This window comes from Anomaloglossus baeobatrachus, chromosome 2 (genome assembly GCF_048569485.1).
Source record: "Anomaloglossus baeobatrachus isolate aAnoBae1 chromosome 2, aAnoBae1.hap1, whole genome shotgun sequence".
Classification (NCBI taxonomy): domain Eukaryota; kingdom Metazoa; phylum Chordata; class Amphibia; order Anura; family Aromobatidae; genus Anomaloglossus; species Anomaloglossus baeobatrachus.
Genome location: NC_134354.1, coordinates 25,169,582 through 25,194,016, shown reverse-complemented (window position 1 = coordinate 25,194,016; position 24,435 = coordinate 25,169,582). Strand labels below are relative to the sequence as shown.

Genomic DNA, 24,435 nt, shown 5'->3' with positions numbered 1-24,435 from the left:
ACAGATTCTCCAAGATGGTCCACTTGGTTCCCCTATCTAAGTTGCCGTCTTCATCAGAGTTGGTGCCTTTGTTTTTGCAACATGTGGTCCGTTTGCATGGTATTCCCAAAAACATTGTTTCTGACAGAGGGGTGCAGTTTGTATCCAGGTTTTGGAGGATTTTTTGCTCCAAATTGGGTGTTCAGCTGTCTTTCTCCTCGGCGTTTCATCCTCAGACCAACGGTCAGACTGAAAGGGCTAACCAGACCCTGGAGACCTATTTACGGTGTTTTGTTTCTGCGGATCAGGATGACTGGGTTTCGTTTTTGCCTTTGGCTGAATTTGCCCTTAACAATAGAGCTAGCTCTACCACGTTGGTGTCCCCCTTTTTCTGCAATTTTGGGTATCACCCTAGGTTCCTCTCACGGCAGCTTGAGGCGTCTGACTGTCCGGGGGTGGATTCGGTGGTCAACAGAATGCAGCAGATTTGGGGGCAGGTAGTGGATAAATTGTTTCAGTCCCAAGAAACTGCCCAAAAGTTTGCCAACCGGCGTCGGACTGTTGGTCCCCGGTTTAAAGTAGGGGACATGGTGTGGTTGTCCTCTAAAAATATTCCTATGAGAGTTCCGTCTCCTAAATTTAAGCCCAGATTTATTGGACCTTATAAGATTTCGGAGATTATTAATCCTGTATCTTTCCATTTGCGTCATTTAAGATTCACAATGTCTTCCATAAGTCCTTGTTGAAGAAACATGTGGAGCCGGCAGTTCCTGCAGCAGCGCCTCCTGACCCTGTTTTAGTACAAGGGGATCTGGAGTATGAGGTTGAAAAAATTCTGGATTCCCGTCGCAGTAGGCGTCAGCTTCAGTACCTTGTGAAATGGAAGGGTTATGGGCAGGAGGATAACTCTTGGGTTGTGGCTTCTGACATTCATGCGGACAGGTTGGTTCGCGCCTTCCATCATGCTCATCCCGAGCGACCCGGTGGCGTGGGTGAGGGTTCGGTGACCCCTCCTCAAGGGGGGGTACTGTTGTGAATGTTAGTTATGTCTTGGCTGCTGGGAGGCTCCCTCTGGTGGCCAGGAAGGGTTTGGATAGAGACCAGGTGTGTTGTGCAGTGGGTGTTTCCTTTCCTAACTCTCTGCCTATTTAAGTCCTGGTCTGATTGCAGGCTGTTGCCGGATGACAGTTGTTCTTTGTATCTCTAGCCTGCTTAGTCCTGCTCTACACCACATCCACTCCAGATAAGTTCTTGCTCTTTATTTATTGCCTGGTTCTTTTGCTTATTTGGGTTTGTCATTTTTACATAGTTACATAGTTACTTAGGTTGAAAAAAGACCTAGGTCCATCTAGTTCAACCTTCCTCCACCAGTTCTACATTTAGTCACTAAGTCATTTATAACCAACAATGTTTTGTGTACTGAGGAAATCATCCAGCCCTTTTTTAAAAGCTGTTATAGTATCTGCCATTACTACCTCTTGTGGTCGGCATTCCACAGTCTGACCGCTCTAACTGTAAAGAACCCTTTCCTATTTAGGTGTCGGAATCGCTTTTCTTCCACTCGCAGTGAGTGCCCCCTGGTCCTTAGTATTGTCTTTGGAAGAAATAAGTCATGTGCCAGTCCTTTATATTGACCACACATGTATTTATACATATAAATGAGATCTCCTCTGAGACGTCTTTTTTCTAAGCTAAACATATCTAACTTTTTCAACCTGTCATCATATAGGAGGCCTTCCATTCCTTGTAATAGTCTAGTTGCCCGCCTTTGAACTGACTCTAACTTCTGAATGTCCTTTTTAAAATGTGGAGCCCAAAACTGGATCCCGTATTCCAGATGTGGCCTTACAAGTGATTTATAGAGGGGTAACAATACGTTGGGATCACGGGATCTAATCTCTCTTTTTATACACCCTAAAATCTTGTTTGCTTTTGCAGCTGCTGCTTGACATTGAGTGCTGCTGCTCAGCTTATTTGTAATGAGAATACCCAAGTCCTTCTCCTGTTCTGTAGTCCCGAGTTTACTTCCATTTAATGTATACGCAGCTATAGGATTACTCCGTCCTAGGTGCATTACTTTACATTTATCAACATTAAATCTCATTTGCCAAGTATCTGCCCATTCTGACATCTTATCCAGATCTTTTTGTAATATTGTACTATCCAGGTCAGTTTTTAATATCCTACATAGTTTGGTGTCATCGGCAAAGACTGACACTGTACTATCAATCCCATCCACAAGGTCATTAATAAAGAGAGTAAAAAGAATCGGTCCAAGCACAGATCCCTGCGGCACCCCACTGCTGACTATAGCCCATTTAGAGAATGTACCATTTATGACTACTCTTTGTTTCCTATCTTTTAGCCAATTCCTTACCCAGTTGCATATTGTGTCCCCTAGTCCTTGCTTCTGGAGCTTTAGTATAAGGCTATTATGTGGTACAGTATCAAATGCCTTTGCAAAGTCCAAATAAATAACATCAGCTGCATTACCAAAATCCAGGTTTGAACTTACCCCCTCATAGAACCCCAACAGGTTGGTTAGACACGACTTATCTTTCATGAATCCATGCTGTTTGTCAGTTATCATATTATTTTCTGCAATATATTTTTGCATGTCATCCCTTAAAATGCCCTCAAAAACTTTGCATACTACTGATGTCAGGCTTACTGGACGGTAGTTGCCTGGATCTACCCTCTTACCTTTCTTAAATATCGGTACCACATCAGCAATCCTCCAATCCTGAGGCACCAACCCTGTTACAAGTGAGTCTAAAAAGATGAGATACAGCGGTCTGTCGATTACGGAGCTCAATTCCCTCAATATTCGTGGATGAATGCCATCTGGCCCTGGGGATTTGTCAATGTTTAATTTACTCAGACATAGGCGTACTTCATCTTGTGTTAAATTAATTATATCGGGTGGTGGACTTTGATTTTTCACTTGTTGAATGATCCCTGGTACAGTCAGTTCCTTGGTGAATACAGATGAGAAGTGCCTATTTAATATCTCAGTCTTTTGTTTGTCCTCTATAACTAACTTGTTATTATATTTTAAGGGGCCAATACTATCCTTTGTTTTCCTTTTGGCATTAATGTATTTATAAAAGATTTTGGGATTTATTTTAATGTCATTGGCGATTTTTCTTTCAGTAGCTAATTTTGCTTGTTTGATTTCTTTTTTACATTTCCTATTAATATCTTTATACTCCTGCAATGCTATTTCTGTATTCTCAGCCTTTAAGATTTTAAATGCCCTTTGTTTTTGTTTTATTATACTTTGTACAGTCTTATTTATCCATAGTGGTTTCTTTTTATTCCTGGACATTTTATTACCAGAGGGTATACGTTTTTTACAGGACTCTAGTAGTATATCCTTAAACTTACCCCATTTATGTTCGGTATCCCCAGTTACCATGACTTTGTCCCAATCTACACATTTAAGCTCTTCCCTTAATTTGTTGAAATCAGCTTTCCTAAAATTCCAGGTTTTAGCATTCCCCCTTTGAAATGTTCTATTGAATATTATGTTGAAGCTTACCATATTATGATCGCTGGTGCCCAAGTGCTCCCGGACCTGTAGATCTGAAATTGTATCCGGTCTATTTGACAGGACCAGATCTAGCAAATTATCTCCCCTGGTCGGTTCACCTACCATCTGAGAGAGGAAATGGTCTTGAATGGTAGATAAGAACTTACAGCTTTTAGCAGAACCAGAAGATTCTATGTCCCACTGAATGTCTGGATAGTTGAAATCCCCCATAATAAGAACACGATTATTATTATTAGCTGCCTTTTCAATTTGTTCCAGCATTTCACCCTCTATTTGTTCAGGTATGTTAGGAGGCTTATAGCAAACTCCAATTAGCATTTTTCCATTATTCCCCTCCCCATGTACATTTACCCATACTGACTCTACATTGTTGCTGTTCCCCTCAATGTCATCATACAACACAGGTTTTAGGTTAGATTTAATAAATATACACACCCCACCACCTTTTTGGCCTTTCCTGTCCTTCCTAAATGTACTATAACCCTGTATGTTTGTCACCCAGTCATGGCTTTCATCCAGCCAGGTTTCCGTAATGCCCACCACATCATAATCCATGGTTGACATAAGAGTCTCCAATTCATTCATTTTGTTTGCAAGACTTCTTGCATTTGCCAGTACTCTGATTTAATTTTGGTACAATTTTAAAAACATTCTGACTCCCAAAATGGGAAAGCCTATGCCTTAACAATGCAAGGATTACCTGAAAGAGGTGCATCTACGCCCCCATGAAGTGTGTGTTGAGTTGGAATCCATGCCCATTTTGTTGGAGACTCATGTCCAGAGAGAGAATTTTAAAACCAATGGGACGCCTACTGTCAAACAGTGTTTGGCTCTAAACTCTCCAAGTGTCATGGCGGGATCAGAAACTGTTCAGACTGCAGACTCTGACACTCCACACTGTGCTTTTTTTGGTGCTTCAGAGTTGCGCAAGCAGGCTTGGGCGTGGGTGTGATGACAATATTCCTAAGCTGTGTTTAAGGCTATGAGATCTGCCATCAGAGCACCCAATACCACCCCTTAATTAGTATTAGTCTCTGCCATCGTGGGCTCTGGTCAGTCCCAAGCAAGTGAGGGGCCACATCCGGTGTTTAAAAAGAGAAAGAGAGAGTGTCCTTTCCGTAGGATGTCCCCCTTAGCAGTTAAGAACCCGGGTTGAGCTCCCATTGCAAGCCCTGGGCCTTGTGAAGATCAAAGAGTCCCAAAAGTGTCTTGTCAGAACTATGGTCCTGACTTGTCTGAGGTGTGTGTGTGCGGTGCGCCAACTTCTACCCCCAGTTGTGTCCGCCCCCCGGCGGTTGCCCTAGCGACTAGAAGGTCCCATGACTCCAGATGGCCACCCCCCATCTGCCCCAAGACACCTCCCCAGTGGGAAGCACCTGACTGTATGTAAGGTGAAATGTGGTGACACCAATTATTAACCCCCCCTTATTTGAGATGGGTACCACACCTTAACTGAGGTGCAGTACCCTGTGGCAACCAGAGCCTCAGGGGCGCCACAGTTGCAACGTGATGTCACAGGACTCTGGCCTAGAAGTCATGGACTACTGACATGGCTGCTGTTTTCTCAATTCAACTTTCTTTGTAAATAGTCTAACATTAGAGTTAATGTATTCACCAGAGAATCCTCCTTTCTGTGCAGTCACAGCTATGTAGGTATTTTGCCTCTAGTTGTGAGTCTTTAGAGACATTTACGCTAGCATATACTTTGCAACTGTTATGGATGGTCCTCTGAGAGGACATTAATCTTGTTTTCCTTACGTGCCACCATTTCTTTTTTTTTTTACCCCTATCCATGCTCTATTTTTCAGGTCATACCTATTTCAAACTTCTTACATGCCTCTCCTCGGCCTCCGCAATTTTGGAGTGCTCAAACTACCTGATGACAAGCACAGATTACCGTCCTGAATTGCTGTTTTCTTTGAGGTTCCTGGACACATCAAGGCATTAGCAGATTTGACAACTCTTCTAGAACTCTGGGGGCCTCTAATTTCTTCAAGAAGAGCCATGGACATACCAATTGAATTTATAAGATTAGTGAATTGCCTACAAATCCATGCATCTTCCATTGTGCTCCATATATTCTATCTACATCTGTATACTGATAGCTCTCCATTGTGGTGACTAATTTTAGGAAACTAATATATACATAAATATAAAATTATGCACTTACCACCGCTCAGTGTAATGTTTCGTTTCCATGGATTTACAAACATTGGATGAGACACAACACAAGTCACCGACGTCCCATGAATTTTATTTCTACTGAATGTGCTGATCACTGACCACGTCCGGTCCAGATCTTCCAGTTTTGTAGTGTTTATATCATCTGAATGTGGGACCCAGGAGATTTCTGCAGGTGGATCCCCACCAATGGCTCCACACTCCGGAGATCCATCACTGCTTATTTTCAGGAATGTAGACGGCGGAACTGAAGAAGTAAATGATATTTGGTCATTGGCACAACGGGAAGGATTTGTGTAAATGTCATGTATCGGTAATTATTATTATTATTATTATTTTCCATGGTTAGAAAGTTTTTCCAAGAACAATAAAGGATATTCATTGCATGTGTCATAAAAATCAGCTGAAAAAGGATATCGGAAAAAGTCCTAAAAGATGCATTTAATCGGACAAAAAAAATCTGAAACCAATGGATTGTTTGGTAAGGAAATCTCAAGATAAAACCACTATTGATAAATTTGAGAATTACAATACAAAATTTGCATGTGGTAAGAAAATTAGGAAAATCTTATCAAAATATCAGTCCATTTTAGCAAAGTGTCATACACAGATGTAATATGAACTTGAAGAATCTTATAGCCCCTAGGTGTATTCAACTCAATTTTCCAGTCAATATTACAGTGAAATGAAAATCATTTTTTCTATTCAGATTTAAAGGGATCTTATCATTGTCGAAATCCCAAACATGGTGGCTCTACTTTTTAATCATTAGTTACTATGGAGGTGTTTTGAATTGATAATATTTTTCAACGGCAATACTTCTTTTGGTATTTATTTACTTGAATGTGATTGGAATCTTCAGTACGTTGGAAGAACTGTACAACCGATTCATTGTAGGCTTAATAAGCATCGATATAATATAAAGATTGATGTTCTTAACCCTTGCTTAGCTAAACATTTTGTATTAGAACATAATTAAAAAAAGCAATAGAAGTAAAAACAAAAACATATCTCAATGAATTTACATTTACATTTTCCCATAGGGGGAGAATGCCTAAAGTACCTAGTGCCTCTCAGCTATAGGCCATAGGCTGAGAGGTACTTCTGAATTAGAGCATGCTGGTTCTTTAATGGTAGGTGAGCATCAGAGGTAGGCTGTACAGGCAGGAGATATTCTGGATGAAGTGCTCAGTGAGTACAGGTGCAGAAGAAAATGGACAATGGATTGAAGTGGGCCATTTTAGAGAACCTGTCTACTATTATCCTGATGATGGAGCAACCAGAGGCAGGTTGGCGATGCAGTCCATTGATATGTGTTTCCAAGCAGTGGACGGCACAGATAAAGGTATTAGCCGCCAATCAGTTTGATTCTTAGGCGTATTATTGTGGACACACAAAGGACAGACTGAGATAAAGTCCACAATGTGCTTGGGCAGAGTTGGCCACCAGTAGGAAGGTCGTCTTCTTCTGTCCGGCATGACTGGCCAGCTTAGAAGAGTGACCCCAGTGCAATGAGTGGTCAGTAGTGATTGGCGAAGGCCAGAAACCACTGACTTGCCTTCACTCTGTCTAGCCGAGGTCACTTCAGAACCTACCAATACCTTCTCCAGATCCGTCTTCATACTGGTGTCTGAGATTATGCAGCCCAGAAAGGGAAGTCTGCTCAGATACGTTCTTCTTGAATTTGGCTCCATCAATTGCTGCAGAACCCGGCGAACATCCCACTTAATCATACCTCGAAACGTGTAAACTGGAATAGTTCTTTTCTGTTGTTCTCCATGAGTCATTTTATAAGTGGATTAATAAAATGAGTCTTTTTTATAAATGAACCTTTTATAGTGCTGGAACTTTTTTCTTTTTGGATTGAATTCACTGTGGTTTTTGATTCCTAGCACTTTAACAGGTGAGCTGTTTTTTTTTTTTGTCTATGGCTTGAGTCACCACCAGTGACAGAGGATAAATTCGGCCACAGGAAGGTGAGGAACCTGGAGGTAGGTCGATCATACGGCCTATGTGGTGGTAGTGTCTCAGCCTCCTTCTTGTCGAAGACATCCGCGTAATGGCGTTACAAGTAGGCTCCAGTGCCAGGCATGGTTACAGTTTTTCTACACTGTTTACTAAGCAGTGACTGTAGGTGCACCTGCATGACTGAAAGCCGACGGCTTCTAGGAGTAATAAAGTTCATTTTCTCCAGGGTAACCCACTTTCAGTACTGTGTCTGGGCACCTTTCTAATGCTATTAACTTGAAGATTAACCTCATATCTAAAGATTAATAGCATTATCGAATGTGACAGGTTCTCCTTCTTCATCATGAATGATCACAAATTCATGAAATATGTAACTTTTCTTAACCAATCTGTAAACCTGACATACATTGATGTAGAAAAAACCTTGTACCCCTTCCATCATCCATCTGTGACCATATAAAAAAAATTAAGATGTTTGCTTATAGTGAACACATCTTTAAGGGGCAGTGTTCTTAACTTAGGGATGAGCGAACCTGAACTGTAAAGTTCGGAGTTCGTACCGAACACCATGTGTCCGGGCCTCGGTAACAAACTCAGACTTTTACCTGTAAGTCCAGTTCCTGTTTGGGTTCAATCATCCTGATAATAATAAAAAATATATAAAAAGGAATCAAAATGGTTAAAGCAGAACATACCAGTCTCCGAGAGCACGGATGTCTCACTGCTTAGGGGTCCGCTCATTACATTTCATACATATTCAATGCTTCCCCCAACCCACTGTCTGTGACAGTGTCTGAGATTGGTTGCAGAAAGACCGCCGACCTGCCAGCGTCTCTAATTGTTTGCCCTCATAGAGGCAGTTTGGGTCCCCTAATGGAGTATAAAAATAAATATAATGATATAAGGTCCCCTGAATATTGGTACTCAATGCAGAAGAAGCTGACAACCACAGGCTGCAGTGCCAAGATGTGCGCGTTATCTTGGTTGTGTATTAAAATATCTAGGACTCCATGTGGCTTTGTTTATTATTTAAATAAATAATTAAAAAAAAAAAATGACATGTGGTTCTCCCTCTCCCCCCATTTTGATACTCAGCTAAGAAAAATACGACAGCTGGGGGCTGGTATTCTCAGGCTGGGAAGGCCCATGGTTATTGGGCACTCTCCAGCTTAAAAATAGTACCTCACAGCCTCCCAGAATTGTCGCATCCATTAGATAATTCCGGCATTTACACGCTTAATGAGACAGCTGTGATTGGTCAAAAATGACAGCTGCCACTAAACCCTAGATTAGCAATGGGTAGGGGTCTTTGAGACCCCTCATTACTAATCCTGTAAGTAAAAAGAATTAAACACAAAATACACAGGAAAATCCTTTTTTTTAAAAAAAAAAATAAAAAATAAAATACCATCTTTCTCCAATTTATTAATCCCTAAAACACCCATGTCCAACATAATCCACACCATGACATCACAAAGCGATCCCGCCTCTGCTACATACTGAGGTCACAGAGCGCAGGCACATTAGCGAACATGAATGCCCACTGCGACTTCAGGCAGACATTGACTAAGCCATAGTTGTGAACTGTGATGTCACTGAGTTTACCTGCTGTAACAGCTGGAGGTTCCCATGGTGTCCCATCTATAACCACAGGTAAACTCACCTCAGGTGAACTCATTGAACTCAGTGACTTAAGCTCAGGTGAACTCATTGAGTTCAATGAGACCTGCATCTCCTGGCAGAAAACTCTTGAGGTTTTTGACAGTAGATGCAGTTTGGTGATGGAATTTATGTACCAAATACCAGCACCAAATCTTCATCTCAAGGCAAAAAAAGCCTCATCAAAATCGCATTGCGTTTTGATTCCTATTTTTTTTACCAGAAGATGCAAATTTGGTGCTGGAATTTGGTGTATAAATTTCAGCACCAAATCTGCATTTCCTGGGAAAAAATGCAATTTAGCTGTGGTTTTCTGCCAGGAGATGCAGATTTGGTTCAGGAATGTCTACACCAGATTTCTGCACCAAATTTGCATCTCCTGGCAGAAAACCGCTCAGAAAAAGCATCAAAACTGCAGTTTTCTGCAAAGAGATACAAATTTGGGGGAGAAATCTGGTGCAGGCATTTCTGCACTAAATCTGCATCTCCTAGCAGAAAACATCATCAAAACCGCATCGCATTTTGATGCTTTTTTTGGCAGAAGATACAGATTTTGTGCTGGAATTTGGTGTATAAATTTCAGCACCAAATCTGCATCTCCTGACAAAAAAGCGCAATTTAGGTGCGGATTACTGCCAGGAGATGCAGATTTGGTGCAAGAATGTCTGTATCAGATTTCTGCGTCAAATTTGCCTCACATGGCAAAAACCGTACTGAAACGGCATTAAACCACCGTTTTCTGCCAGGAGGCGCATATTTGGTGCTCGAATTTATACAACTAATCATATAACCCTTTTAAAATTAAAATTTTATTGATACTTATTAAAATCCACAACCTTTGTGCAAATAAATTATAAAGAAAAAGAGGGAAGAAGGTAAGATGCTTACCCTTTACAATGACCCTCCCTCCTGTCCACTACCTACCGCGGGGGTCGGCACCCTGATAGCTACGAAAATGGCGCCCCCACTCTACGGTGGCTGACCCTGTGATATCCCTACGAAAACCCTCAAATAGGTGGTGAAAAGCAGATAAAGTCAAGGGTCATATACAGGGTACACTCATTCTTCAGTGGACAGAAAGATTGGGACAACTACACATGAACACCAGGTTCAGACCACCTCCAATGTCATTGGTGAACCCGGGGTAATAATACAGACCACAGATATCAAATACACTAAATGTATAGTCCTATATGACCCCAAGAAACAATGCCAGTAGCAGGTGCATGCATTAAATGGCCAAAATTACCCCTTGGTATGCACAATAATGAGCATAAATGCGCTTAGTGTAATAAGGTGTACAAATTTAAGACCACACCCTGGCCTCCAATGCTGACTATTACAGACGGCCAGTTTGCTCCTGTACGAAATATATCAGCGCATACCAAGTGCAGCTGCCTAAGAACAGCCAAAAATATAATCATTGAGGTTAGTCAAAAAATGAAACACTTATCGTGTGAGAAGGGTTCATGTGTAGGTCCCAGAATTGCCCCGGTTCTGCCTCTACGCGTTTCTCCGGACACGGATCATCAGGAGGCTTGATACAAGGCTTGTCAACCGGTTTCAGGACAGCATGATGTCAGGATAAGGGGGGAGAACCGATGCACTTAGTTCTCCTTTTAAACCTTGCCGGTAGTGGGCCGCCCCCATCCTCAGCCAATCAGCCCATCCCCTATCCCCCCACCCAGGCACGCCCCCCCACCACGGCAAGTCAGGCCCTCGTGATGTAATGTTAAAATAAGATCCCTTGTCAGGTGTCAAAATCCCTTCAGCAATGTATACAGTAGAGGTGCCTATAAGGGCGCATGATTACCGCACCGGTGACCACATGTTTTGTCCCGTTCACATACCTTCTATTTTAAAATCATATTCGATAGCTAGGTGCTTCCGGGAACGCCCCCCGATGCGTTCCATAGTGTGACGCCGCTTGCGTTCCACACTCGGAGCGCCAGGCGGAAACGGAAGTGACGTCAACGACCGGTGACCGGAAGTGACGTCACACGGGTACATGCGGCCGTAAACGTGGGCGGGGAACAACATGAACAGGCCCGCCCCATGGTAGATGTCATCCCTCGACCACTCCCACGGTGGGACGCTAGTTATAACTTATCAGTGGGGAAGTGGGGGAACGATATATTACCCCCAGAATCTAGCGAGCATCCTTTACTCCTAATGTATAAGTTAATATATGATCCTGTTTCAACCTGGGGACATTCTGTACAAACATTTATGTTATACTTATAACAACCCAGGTATCACATTGGTGAATGTGTGATATAACATCACACCCCCAAATTTACATCAAGAGAGCACCATAAGACAAGAAGGGATCTCTAGGGAAAAGGGACAGGCAGACGGGATTGAGGAACATGCCGAAAACGGAAGGGGGAGGGGAAGGGGGGGGGGAGGGAAACAGGCAGATGGGTAGAGTACCCACTCCAGCATCAATCTGGATCTCTTTCACATATAAAACATGTGTGTTACGTAAATAATACCTCCCTATAACGGGATTCAGGCCAGCCAACTCCAGGAACCCCTAGAATCAACCCCAGGAATCAGAGAAAGCAGGCGTATGAAATCTGCTCGTTCAAACCTCCAGGCTGTACAGACTCCATTCTAAAGATCCATTCGCACTCCTTTCTCAACAGAGTCTTATCATGATCACCACCTCTGGGATTGCTCTTCACCACCTCCAATACCTGAAATTTTACTTCATGGATATTACCCCCATGCCGAGAGTTCATGTGCCTCCCCAGGGGGGTGTCCCGTTTGTTCCGTATATCGCCAAGGTGCTCTCCAACCCTCCTTCGTAACTCCCTCTTTGTTTTGCCCACATAATCCATGGGACAAGAACACGTGGCCACATATACCAGTCCCATCGTTTTGCAGTTAGCAAAAGACCTTAGGAAGAATTCTCTCCCATTTTTTGAGCTTCTGGCGGACTTCGCAGGTCTCATGGAGTTACAATATGAACAGTCTCCACATCTGTAAAAACCACAAATACCTCTATCTAACCACGTACCGGGGGATTTTGGTCTGGTGTAACAACTGTGGACCAATCTGTCCCTAAGGGACCTCCCTTTCCTGTATGTGATGCTCGGTCTTTGTGAGATCATGTGCTTTACATCGGGGTCCAGAGTAAGAATATCCCAATGTTTAAAAAGCACTCTGCGAACCCGCTCGCTCTGGCAATCAAATGTGCCAATCAATCTAGTGATATCTTCCTCCTCTTTCCTTTTTCTACCACACCCATGTAAAAGTACCGTCCTATCCTGCTTTTCAGCATGGTCCCTAGCCTGATCTAATACTTTACGGGGGTAGCCTCTATCTACAAAACGTCTGGTCATATCCCTCGCCTGAGACTGATACGTCTCCATGGTTGAGCAATTTCGTCTCAGCCGAAGGTATTGACCTTTGGGAATGCCATTCCTTAATGGGAGAGGGTGATGACTATTCCACCTCAATAGATTATTAGTTGAAGTGGGTTTGCGATAAGTGCTGGTGGAGAGGACTCCGTCTGGCTCTTTTTTGATAACCACATCCAAAAAGGGCAGTTCTTTTGTATCTGCCTCAAAGGTAAAACGAAGATTTAATTCATTAATGTTGAGCAACTCAACAAACCTCACAAATGACGTACTGGACCCTGACAATAAGACAAAAACGTCATCTATATATCTTGACCACAACAAAATCTGTGGCTGCCACCAGTGGTCCCCATCCATAAAGACGACGGTTTCTTCCCACCAGCCCAGGAAGAGGTTAGCATACGAGGGAGCACAGGGGCTCCCCATAGCTGTCCCCCTGAGCTGGTGGAAGTACTTACCGTCGAATTTAAAGAGGTTATGATGTAATAAGAAATCCAGTAACTCCAACAGGAATCGATTGTGATCCCGGTGTTCAATAGTTCTTGTATTAAGATAATATTCAATTGCTTTTAATCCCAAAGTGTGAGGTATGCTGCTATATAAAGCCTCCACATCAATTGAAGCCAGAAGGACGTCCTCTCCCACCATGATGCCATCCAGCTTCCCTAACAGGTCGGCTGTGTCACGTGTGTATGATGGAAGCGAGGTGACAAAGGGACGCAAGACCTCATCAATGTAGATGCCACTGTTTTGCGTAAATGAATCCACACCCGATACAATGGGACGGCCCTTCAACAACTCCAGTCCCTTATGAACCTTGGGCATGGTATAAAAGGTTGGCATGACTGGGCAAACGGGTTTCAAGAACTCAAATTCATTGTTACTCAACAGGCCACTAATCCTTGCTTCCTCAAGTATCGTAAGTAGGGATGTCTTATAATCTTCCAGAGGATTGGAGGTGAGTACTTCATAAGTATGTCTATCTTTCAATACACGATGGCACATCTCAAGATACTTATCATGGCTCAAAATCACAAGGTTCCCACCCTTATCAGAGGGTTTTATTATTATATTCTCATTTTTTTCCAGATCTTGTAATGCCAAAAATTCATCATCAGCAAGGTTACGATCAACACCATCATTTCTACGGGGGATTTTTTTGAGGTCCCTCTCTACAAGGTTCAAAAACAAATCGATGTTAGTGGTATCACCCTGTGGGGGCATCCTCACACTTTTGGCTTTTAGCTTAGTGAAGGGGCCGCGTCCATTACTGTTAGCAATGTCCTGTTCTTGAAGGAGTCCCATGAGAGACCGAAATCCCTCTATGTCATCATCAGACAATCCCAACCTCCTACAGCTCTCTATGTCCAAGTTTAATTTGGTGGTGGCTTGTTCCAAAAGTGTCCTCTCCTCCTGTACCAGCAATGTCATGAATCTAAGGGAGGACTCTATGGATTCTTTCTGCCACGCTTCCAAAAGCTTAGAGCTTGAGGTACGGGGGGATGGATGAAGATTAATTCTCAAGCCTTTGGGAACAATTCTGTTCTTGAGGTAGTTTTCAAGAGCCTTAGTCTCCCACCAAGATTTCGTGTACTCTTTGTAAGATGAGTACAAATCACCAAATTTGGTTTTGAGGGAGGTGACACCAACCCCACCTTCAGGAGTTTCCTTGGTACAGAACGCCTGATTTGCGTCCTCAACCCAGGAGTTAATATCAATGGGACCTGTCAGAAAGCTGGCCATACTCATAAACTACATGAAAAAAAGGGGGGGGGTTTGTGTAACTAATCATATAACCCTTTTAAAATTTAAATTTTATTGATACTTATTAAAATCCACAACCTTTGTGCAAATAAATTATAAAGAAAAAGAGGGAAGAAGGTAAGATGCTTACCCTTTACAATGACCCTCCCTCCTGTCCACTACCTACCGCGGGGGTCGGCACCCTGATAGCTACGAAAATGGCGCCCCCACTCTACGGTGGCTGACCCTGTGATATCCCTACGAAAACCCTCAAATAGGTGGTGAAAAGCAGATGAAGTCAAGGGTCATATACACTCATTCTTCAGTGGACAGAAAGATTGGGACAACTACACATGAACACAAGGTTCAGACCACCTCCAATGTCATTGGTGAACCCGGGGTAATAATACAGACCACAGATATCAAATACACTAAATGTATAGTCCTATATGACCCCAAGAAACAATGCCAGTAGCAGGTGCATGCATTAAATGGCCAAAATTACCCCTTGGTATGCACAATAATGAGCATAAATGCGCTTAGTGTAATAAGGTGTACAAATTTAAGACCACACCCTGGCCTCCAATGCTGACTATTACAGACGGCCAGTTTGCTCCTGTACGAAATATATCAGCGCATACCAAGTGCAGCTGCCTAAGAACAGCCAAAAATATAATCATTGAGGTTAGTCAAAAAATGAAACACTTATCGTGTGAGAAGGGTTCATGTGTAGGTCCCAGAATTGCCCCGATTCTGCCTCTACGCGTTTCTCCGGACACGGATCATCAGGAGGCTTGATACAAGGCTTGCCAACCGGTTTCAGGACAGCATGATGTCAGGATAAGGGGGGAGAACCGATGCACTTAGTTCTCCTTTTAAACCTTGCCGGTAGTGGGCCGCCCCCATCATCAGCCAATCAGCCCATCCCCTATCCCCCCGCCCAGGCACGCCCCCCCCACCACGGCAAGTCAGGCCCTCGTGATGTAATGTTAAAATAAGATCCCTTGTCAGGTGTCAAAATCCCTTCAGCAATGTATACAGTAGAGGTCCCCCCTCCCCCCCCCCCCTTCTGTTTTCGGCATGTTCCTCAATCCCGTCTGCCTGTCCCTTTTCCCTAGAGATCCCTTCTTGTCTTATGGTGCTCTCTTGATGTAAATTTGGGGGTGTGATGTTATATCACACATTCACCAATGTGATACCTGGGTTGTTATAAGTATAACATAAATGTTTGTACAGAATGTCCCCAGGTTGAAACAGGATCATATATCAACTTATACATTAGGAGTAAAGGATGCTCGCTAGATTCTGGGGGTAATATATCGTTCCCCCACTTCCCCACTGATAAGTTATAACTAGCGTCCCACCGTGGGAGTGGTCGAGGGATGACATCTACCATGGGGCGGGCCTGTTCATGTTGTTCCCCGCCCACGTTTTCGGCCGCATGTACCCGTGTGACGTCACTTCCGGTCACCGGTCGTTGACGTCACTTCCGTTTCCGCCTGGCGCTCCGAGTGTGGAACGCAAGCGGCGTCACACTATGGAACGCATCGGGGGGCGTTCCCGGAAGCATCTAACTATCGAATATGATTTTAAAATAGAAGGTATGTGAACGGGACAAAACATGTGGTCACCGGTGCGGTAATCATGCGCCCTTATAGGCACCTCTACTGTATACATTGCTGAAGGGATTTTGACACCTGACAAGGGATCTTATTTTAACATTACATCACGAGGGCCTGACTTGCCGTGGTGGGGGGGCGTGCCTGGGCGGGGGGATAGGGGATGGGCTGATTGGCTGAGGATAGGGGCGGCCCACTACCGGCAAGGTTTAAAAGGAGAACTAAGTGCATCGGTTCTCCCCCCTTATCCTGACATCATGCTGTCCTGAAACCGGTTGGCAAGCCTTGTATCAAGCCTCCTGATGATCCGTGTCCGGAGAAACGCGTAGAGGCAGAACCGGGGCAATTCTGGGACCTACACATGAACCCTTCTCACACGATAAGTGTTTCATTTTTTGACTAACCTCAATGATTATATTTTTGGCTGTTCTTAGGCAGCTGCACTTGGTATGCGCTGATATATTTCGTACAGGAGCAAACTGGCCGTCTGTAATAGTCAGCATTGGAGGCCAGGGTGTGGTCTTAAATTTGTACACCTTATTACACTAAGCGCATTTATGCTCATTATTGTGCATACCAAGGGGTAATTTTGGCCATTTAATGCATGCACCTGCTACTGGCATTGTTTCTTGGGGTCATATAGGACTATACATTTAGTGTATTTGATATCTGTGGTCTGTATTATTACCCCGGGTTCACCAATGACATTGGAGGTGGTCTGAACCTGGTGTTCATGTGTAGTTGTCCCAATCTTTCTGTCCACTGAAGAATGAATGTACCCTGTATATGACCCTTGACTTCATCTGCTTTTCACCACCTATTTGAGGGTTTTCGTAGGGATATCACAGGGTCAGCCACCGTAGAGTGGGGGCGCCATTTTCGTAGCTATCAGGGTGCCGACCCCCGCGGTAGGTAGTGGACAGGAGGGAGGGTCATTGTAAAGGGTAAGCATCTTACCTTCTTCCCTCTTTTTCTTTATAATTTATTTGCACAAAGGTTGTGGATTTTAATAAGTATCAATAAAATTTAAATTTTAAAAGGGTTATATGATTAGTTACACAAAACCCCCCCCTTTTTTTCATATAGTTTATGAGTATGGCCAGATTTCTGACAGGTCCCATTGATATTAACTCCTGGGTTGAGGACGCAAATCAGGCGTTCTGTACCAAGGAAACTCCTGAAGGTGGGGTTGGTGTCACCTCCCTCAAAACCAAATTTGGTGATTTGTACTCATCTTACAAAGAGTACACGAAATCTTGGTGGGAGACTAAGGCTCTTGAAAACTACCTCAAGAACAGAATTGTTCCCAAAGGCTTGAGAATTAATCTTCATCCATCCCCCCGTACCTCAAGCTCTAAGCTTTTGGAAGCGTGGCAGAAAGAATCCATAGAGTCCTCCCTTAGATTCATGACATTGCTGATACAGGAGGAGAGGACACTTTTGGAACAAGCCACCACCAAATTAAACTTGGACATAGAGAGCATTCTCAAATTCAAATCAGATCCTGATTTTAACAAGAGGGAGAGTGCCCTACAGGTCTCTGTAGAGAAATATCAAGGTTACATCAAGGAAAGGAAGCATCTGCAGTTCCAGAGGGATCTTAGAGAGTTCTCCACGAACCAGGCTTATAATTTTGTGAGTCCAGCCCAGAGGGATACTGACATCTCCTCTTCGGATCAGGAGGTATCGGATACCGAAAGGGTTGGAGGTGAAGCCCGGTTTAACAATAGAGGTAGACGGCAGAATAGAAGATGGAGACGCGGGGGAAAGAATCTCTATCCCACAAGAGATCCCATAAATACGAGATCTTTTGGACAGGAATCTGGATGTGTATATGCATCCACTTCTGCAGTATCAGGTGGAACAAAGACACCATCTTTTTTAGAGCAGGGAGTCTCCCGGGCCTACCATCTAAGGAACCGGGTGAACTAATGGCTGAGCTAACACAAGGTGGAGGGCTAAATAGGAGTCAAATTATTAATTTATCCAACTTTATTCCCAATGAGAAGCAGTATAACATCTTAAGAAAGGGTCTTTCTTTCGTACCCACGAATGATTATAATTGCTTTCATTGGGTTAAAGACTTACAGCTCTTTGGGAGAAAATTAAAATGGAGAAAATTCTTCCTTAAAAATGATAGAGAGAGCTGTAGGAGGTTGGGATTGTCTGATGATGACATAGAGGGATTTCAGTCTCTCATGGGACTCCTTCAAGAACAGGACATTGCTAACAGTAATGGACGCGGCCCCTTCACTAAGCTAAAAGCCAAAAGTGTGAGGATGCCCCCACAGGGTGATACCACTAACATCGATTTGTTTTTGAACCTTGTAGAGAGGGACCTCAAAAAAATCCCCCGTAGAAATGATGGTGTTGATCGTAACCTTGCTGATGATGAATTTTTGGCATTACAAGATCTGGAAAAAAATGAGAATATAATAATAAAACCCTCTGATAAGGGTGGGAACCTTGTGATTTTGAGCCATGATAAGTATCTTGAGATGTGCCATCGTGTATTGAAAGATAGACATACTTATGAAGTACTCACCTCCAATCCTCTGGAAGATTATAAGACATCCCTACTTACGATACTTGAGGAAGCAAGGATTAGTGGCCTGTTGAGTAACAATGAATTTGAGTTCTTGAAACCCGTTTGCCCAGTCATGCCAACCTTTTATACCTTGCCCAAGGTTCATAAGGGACTGGAGTTGTTGAAGGGCCGTCCCATTGTATCGGGTGTGGATTCATTTACGCAAAACAGTGGCATCTACATTGATGAGGTCTTGCGTCCCTTTGTCACCTCGCTTCCATCATACACACGTGACACAGCCGACCTGTTAGGGAAGCTGGATGGCATCATGGTGGGAGAGGACGTCCTTCTGGCTTCAATTGATGTGGAGGCTTTATATAGCAGCATACCTCACACTTTGGGATTAAAAGCAATTGAATATTATCTTAATACAAGAACTAGGGAACACCGGGATCACAATCGATTCCTGTTGGAGTTACTGGATTTCTTATTACATCATAACCTCTTTAAATTCGACGGTAAGTACTTCCACCAGCTCAGGGGGACAGCTATGGGGAGCCCCTGTGCTCCCTCGTATGCTAACCTCTTCCTGGGCTGGTGGGAAGAAACCGTAGTCTTTATGGATGGGGACCACTGGTGGCAGCCACAGATTTTGTTGTGGTCAAGATATATAGATGACGTTTTTGTCTTATGGTCAGGGTCCAGTACGTCATTTGTGAGGTTTGTTGAGTTGCTCAACATTAATGAATTAAATCTTCGTTTTACCTTTGAGGCAGATACAAAAGAACTGCCCTTTTTGGATGTGGTTATCAAAAAAGAGCCAGACGGAGTCCTCTCCACCAGCACTTATCGCAAACCCACTTCAACTAATAATCTATTGAGGTGGGATAGTCATCACCCTCTCCCATTAAGGAATGGCATTCCCAAAGGTCAATACCTTCGGCTGAGACGAAATTGCTCAACTATGGAGACGTATCAGTCTCAGGCGAGGGATATGACCAGACGTTTTGTAGATAGAGGCTACCCCCGTAAAGTATTAGATCAGGCTAGGGACCATGCTGAAAAGCAGGATAGGACGGTACTTTTACATGGGTGTGGTAGAAAAAGGAAAGAGGAGGAAGATATCACTAGATTGATTGGCACATTTGATTGCCAGAGCGAGCGGGTTCGCAGAGTGCTTTTTAAACATTGGGATATTCTTACTCTGGACCTCGATGTAAAGCACATGATCTCACAAAGACCGAGCATCACATACAGGAAAGGGAGGTCCCTTAGGGACAGATTGGTCCACAGTTGTTACACCAGACCAAAATCCCCCGGTACGTGGTTAGATAGAGGTATTTGTGGTTTTTACAGATGTGGAGACTGTTCATATTGTAACTCCATGAGACCTGCGAAGTCCGCCAGAAGCTCAAAAAATGGGAGAGAATTCTTCCTAAGGTCTTTTGCTAACTGCAAAACGATGGGACTGGTATATGTGGCCACGTGTTCTTGTCCCATGGATTATGTGGGCAAAACAAAGAGGGAGTTACGAAGGAGGGTTGGAGAGCACCTTGGCGATATACGGAACAAACGGGACACCCCCCTGGGGAGACACATGAACTCTCGGCATGGGGGTAATATCCATGAAGTAAAATTTCAGGTATTGGAGGTGGTGAAGAGCAATCCCAGAGGTGGTGATCATGATAAGACTCTGTTGAGAAAGGAGTGCGAATGGATCTTTAGAATGGAGTCTGTACAGCCTGGAGGTTTGAACGAGCAGATTTCATACGCCTGCTTTCTCTGATTCCTGGGGTTGATTCTAGGGGTTCCTGGAGTTGGCTGGCCTGAATCCCGTTATAGGGAGGTATTATTTACGTAACACACATGTTTTATATGTGAAAGAGATCCAGATTGATGCTGGAGTGGGTACTCTACCCATCTGCCTGTTTCCCTCCCCCCCCCCTTCCCCTCCCCCTTCCGTTTTCGGCATGTTCCTCAATCCCGTCTGCCTGTCCCTTTTCCCTAGAGATCCCTTCTTGTCTTATGGTGCTCTCTTGATGTAAATTTGGGGGTGTGATGTTATATCACACATTCACCAATGTGATACCTGGGTTGTTATAAGTATAACATAAATGTTTGTACAGAATGTCCCCAGGTTGAAACAGGATCATATATTAACTTATACATTAGGAGTAAAGGATGCTCGCTAGATTCTGGGGGTAATATATCGTTCCCCCACTTCCCCACTGATAAGTTATAACTAGCGTCCCACCGTGGGAGTGGTCGAGGGATGACATCTACCATGGGGCGGGCCTGTTCATGTTGTTCCCCGCCCACGTTTTCGGCCGCATGTACCCGTGTGACGTCACTTCCGGTCACCGGTCGTTGACGTCACTTCCGTTTCCGCCTGGCGCTCCGAGTGTGGAACGCAAGCGGCGTCACACTATGGAACGCATCGGGGGGGCGTTCCCGGAAGCATCTAGCTATCGAATATGATTTTAAAATAGAAGGTATGTGAACGGGACAAAACATGTGGTCACCGGTGCGGTAATCATGCGCCCTTATAGGCACCTCTACTGTATACATTGCTGAAGGGATTTTGACACCTGACAAGGGATCTTATTTTAACATTACATCACGAGGGCCTGACTTGCCGTGGTGGGGGGGCGTGCCTGGGCGGGGGGATAGGGGATGGGCTGATTGGCTGAGGATGGGGGTGGCCCACTACCGGCAAGGTTTAAAAGCAGAACTTTTAAGTGCATCGGTTCTCCCCCCTTATCCTGACATCATGCTGTCCTGAAACCGGTTGGCAAGCCTTGTATCAAGCCTCCTGATGATCCGTGTCCGGAGAAACGCGTAGAGGCAGAACCGGGGCAATTCTGGGACCTACACATGAACCCTTCTCACACGATAAGTGTTTCATTTTTTGACTAACCTCAATGATTATATTTTTGGCTGTTCTTAGGCAGCTGCACTTGGTATGCGCTGATATATTTCGTACAGGAGCAAACTGGCCGTCTGTAATAGTCAGCATTGGAGGCCAGGGTGTGGTCTTAAATTTGTACACCTTATTACACTAAGCGCATTTATGCTCATTATTGTGCATACCAAGGGGTAATTTTGACCATTTAATGCATGCACCTGCTACTGGCATTGTTTCTTGGGGTCATATAGGACTATACATTTAGTGTATTTGATATCTGTGGTCTGTATTATTACCCCGGGTTCACCAATGACATTGGAGGTGGTCTGAACCTGGTGTTCATGTGTAGTTGTCCCAATCTTTCTGTCCACTGAAGAATGAGTGTACCCTGTATATGACCCTTGACTTCATCTGCTTTTCACCACCTATTTGAGGGTTTTCGTAGGGATATCACAGGGTCAGCCACCGTAGAGTGGGGGCGCCATTTTCGTAGCTATCAGGGTGCCGACCCCCGCGGTAGGTAGTGGACAGGAGGGAGGGTCATTGTAAAGGGTAAGCATCTTACCTTCTTCCCTCTTTTTCTTTATAATTTATTTGCACAAAGGTTGTGGATTTTAATAAGTATCAATAAAATTTTAATTTTAAAAGGGTTATATGATTAGTTACACAAACCCCCCCCCCTTTTTTTCATATAGCTCGAATTTATACACCAAATTCCTGCACCACATATGTATCTCCTGGCAAAAAATGGCATCAAACTCAGTAAAGTCACTGCTCACAGCTGTGGCTCGTCAGTGTGTTGTGTGGATTACGTGAGACCTGGGTGTTTTGGGAGTTAATAAATTGGAGAAAAATGGTGTTATTTTTTTTTTTTTTTAAATAAACTATTTTTTTGTGTGTTTTCTGTTTATTTTTTTATTTTCCAGTTAGCAATGGGGGGGCGTCTCACCCCTCCCTTTACTAATCCTGGGGGGCTTAATGGATGTGACAATTTGGGACAGCTGCTGGCTGCAATTTTTAGGTTGGGAAGCCCAATAAATATGGGCCTACCCAGCCTGAGAATACCAGCCTCCAGCTGTCGGCTTTATCATGGTTGGGTATAAAAATTGGGGGGACCGCATGTCATTTTGTAAAATTATTTATTTCATTTACTTTTTAAAAAGCCTCATGGGATCCCTCATATTTTGATACACAGCCAAGTTAATGTACACAGCATGGAGCTGCAGCCGATAGCCGTCTGCTTTCTCTGCAATATATGGGGGACCCTATGTCATTTATTTAAATTTCCTTACTTATTTTTACACCACTATAAGGATGCAGACAGCGTAAGGGGCACTTTGCACACTACGACATCGCAGGTGCGATGTCGGTGGGGTCAAATTGAAAGTGACGCACATCCGGCGTTGCAGGCGACATCGTAGTGTGTAAAGGCTTTTTGATACGATTAACGAGCGCAAAAGCGTCGTTATCGTATCATCGGTGTAGGGTCCGACATTTCCATAATGGCGGTGCAGCGACGGTACGATGTTGTTCCTCGTTCCTGCGGTAGCACACATCGCTGTGTGTGAAGCTGCAGGAGCGAGGAACATCTCCTACCTGCGTCCCGGCTGCAATGCGGAAGGAAGGAGGTGGGTGGGATGTTTACGTCCCACTCATCTCCGCCCCTCCGCTGCTATTGGCCGTCTGCCGAGTGACGTCGCTGTGACGCCACACGACCCGCCCCCTTAGGAAGGAGGCGGGTCGCCGGCCAGAGCGACGTCACACGGCAGGTGACTGCATGTGAAGCTGGCATAGCGATAATGTTCGCTACGCCAGCAATCACAAGATACCGCTGCTGCGACGGGGGCGGGGACTATCGCGCTCGGCATCGCAGCATCGGCTTGCGATGTCGTAGTATGCAAAGTACCCCTAAGTGATTCCAAGCAATCACAGATGCTATCACAGAGGGTGCGGGCGTGGTCTGACTCCAACCAATCACAGATGCCGGGACAGATGGTGGGTGGGGAAAGCAGTGAATATGTATGAGAGCTAATGATCGGACCCAGAAGCAGTGTTACACCTGTGGGGAAGGTCAGTAAGTATAACTGCCCTGCTTAATTCCTTCTTTTTCAGCCCCCTAGCCTTTACTAACACAATTTTATAACACATAAGGTCCAGTCTCTTAGACTTATATGGGGTTCGCGACCAGGGTCAAGTTCAGGGTGAAGTTTGGCTGCCAAACCCAATTTTGTTTTTTAGTCCGTGTTGGTTTAGTGAACCCAAAAATCCATGGGTTCCCTCATCACTATTTAACAGAAGCACAATCAAGCTTGTATAATAGATTAAACTCATTACTCACCTAATACTTTTAGTAAGAAGTATCTGGTAATTGTGTCCTTATCATTTGCCACTTCACAGTTGTACCTCCCTTCATCAGATATGTCAGTGTTACTGATGGTCAGTGATAAGTTGTCACTTCTCATCCTGGGGCTGCAGGAGCTGTGTGACTTTGTTGTATTATCTTCCTCTATCTTATAGGATATTACACAGGATGAATTATATAGATGAAGCTTCCATGTAACGGATAGTAATGTGTCTCCAGGATCAGCCCCACACTGCAGAACAGCTGGTAGACCTCTTCTAACCCTCACCACATCTGAAAGAGAAAGAAGAAGGTGAATACAAATGTATTGAATTATTATTACCGGAGTCTGATCAGAACAATCCAATGTACATTATTACACAGACCAAAGTTAGTTATGGCAGGTGGGGAAATGGTCATCCCTATGTGTGCTTTATATAAGACCAGGTAGATGCTGTACAGCATTGTCTGAGCTGTGTGTGCTGCAGTTATCTGGGCTCTGTCCAGTTCTGGGTGTAGCTATGTGCGCATTATACAGGCAGTATAACGTCAGGAATCTATGGCAGTACTATCTGGGCAATGAATGGCAGTATTA

General features: G+C 44.0%; 1 protein-coding gene across 1 annotated transcript in view; it reads right to left on the bottom strand.

Moving 5' to 3' along the window:
- The window catches only part of LOC142281448 (cell surface glycoprotein CD200 receptor 1-A-like), a 51,740-nt gene extending 27,711 nt beyond the window's left edge, over nucleotides 1-24,029 (bottom strand). Inside the window, exons 1-2 of the mRNA XM_075332856.1 lie at nucleotides 23,838-24,029; nucleotides 5,703-5,960 (exon numbers count right to left, since the gene is read on the bottom strand). Coding sequence (XP_075188971.1) covers nucleotides 5,703-5,960; nucleotides 23,838-23,961 — 382 coding nt within the window. The 5' untranslated portion in view covers nucleotides 23,962-24,029. The remainder of the gene's footprint in view (nucleotides 1-5,702; nucleotides 5,961-23,837) is intronic.
- Nucleotides 24,030-24,435: the final 406 nt, after the last annotated feature.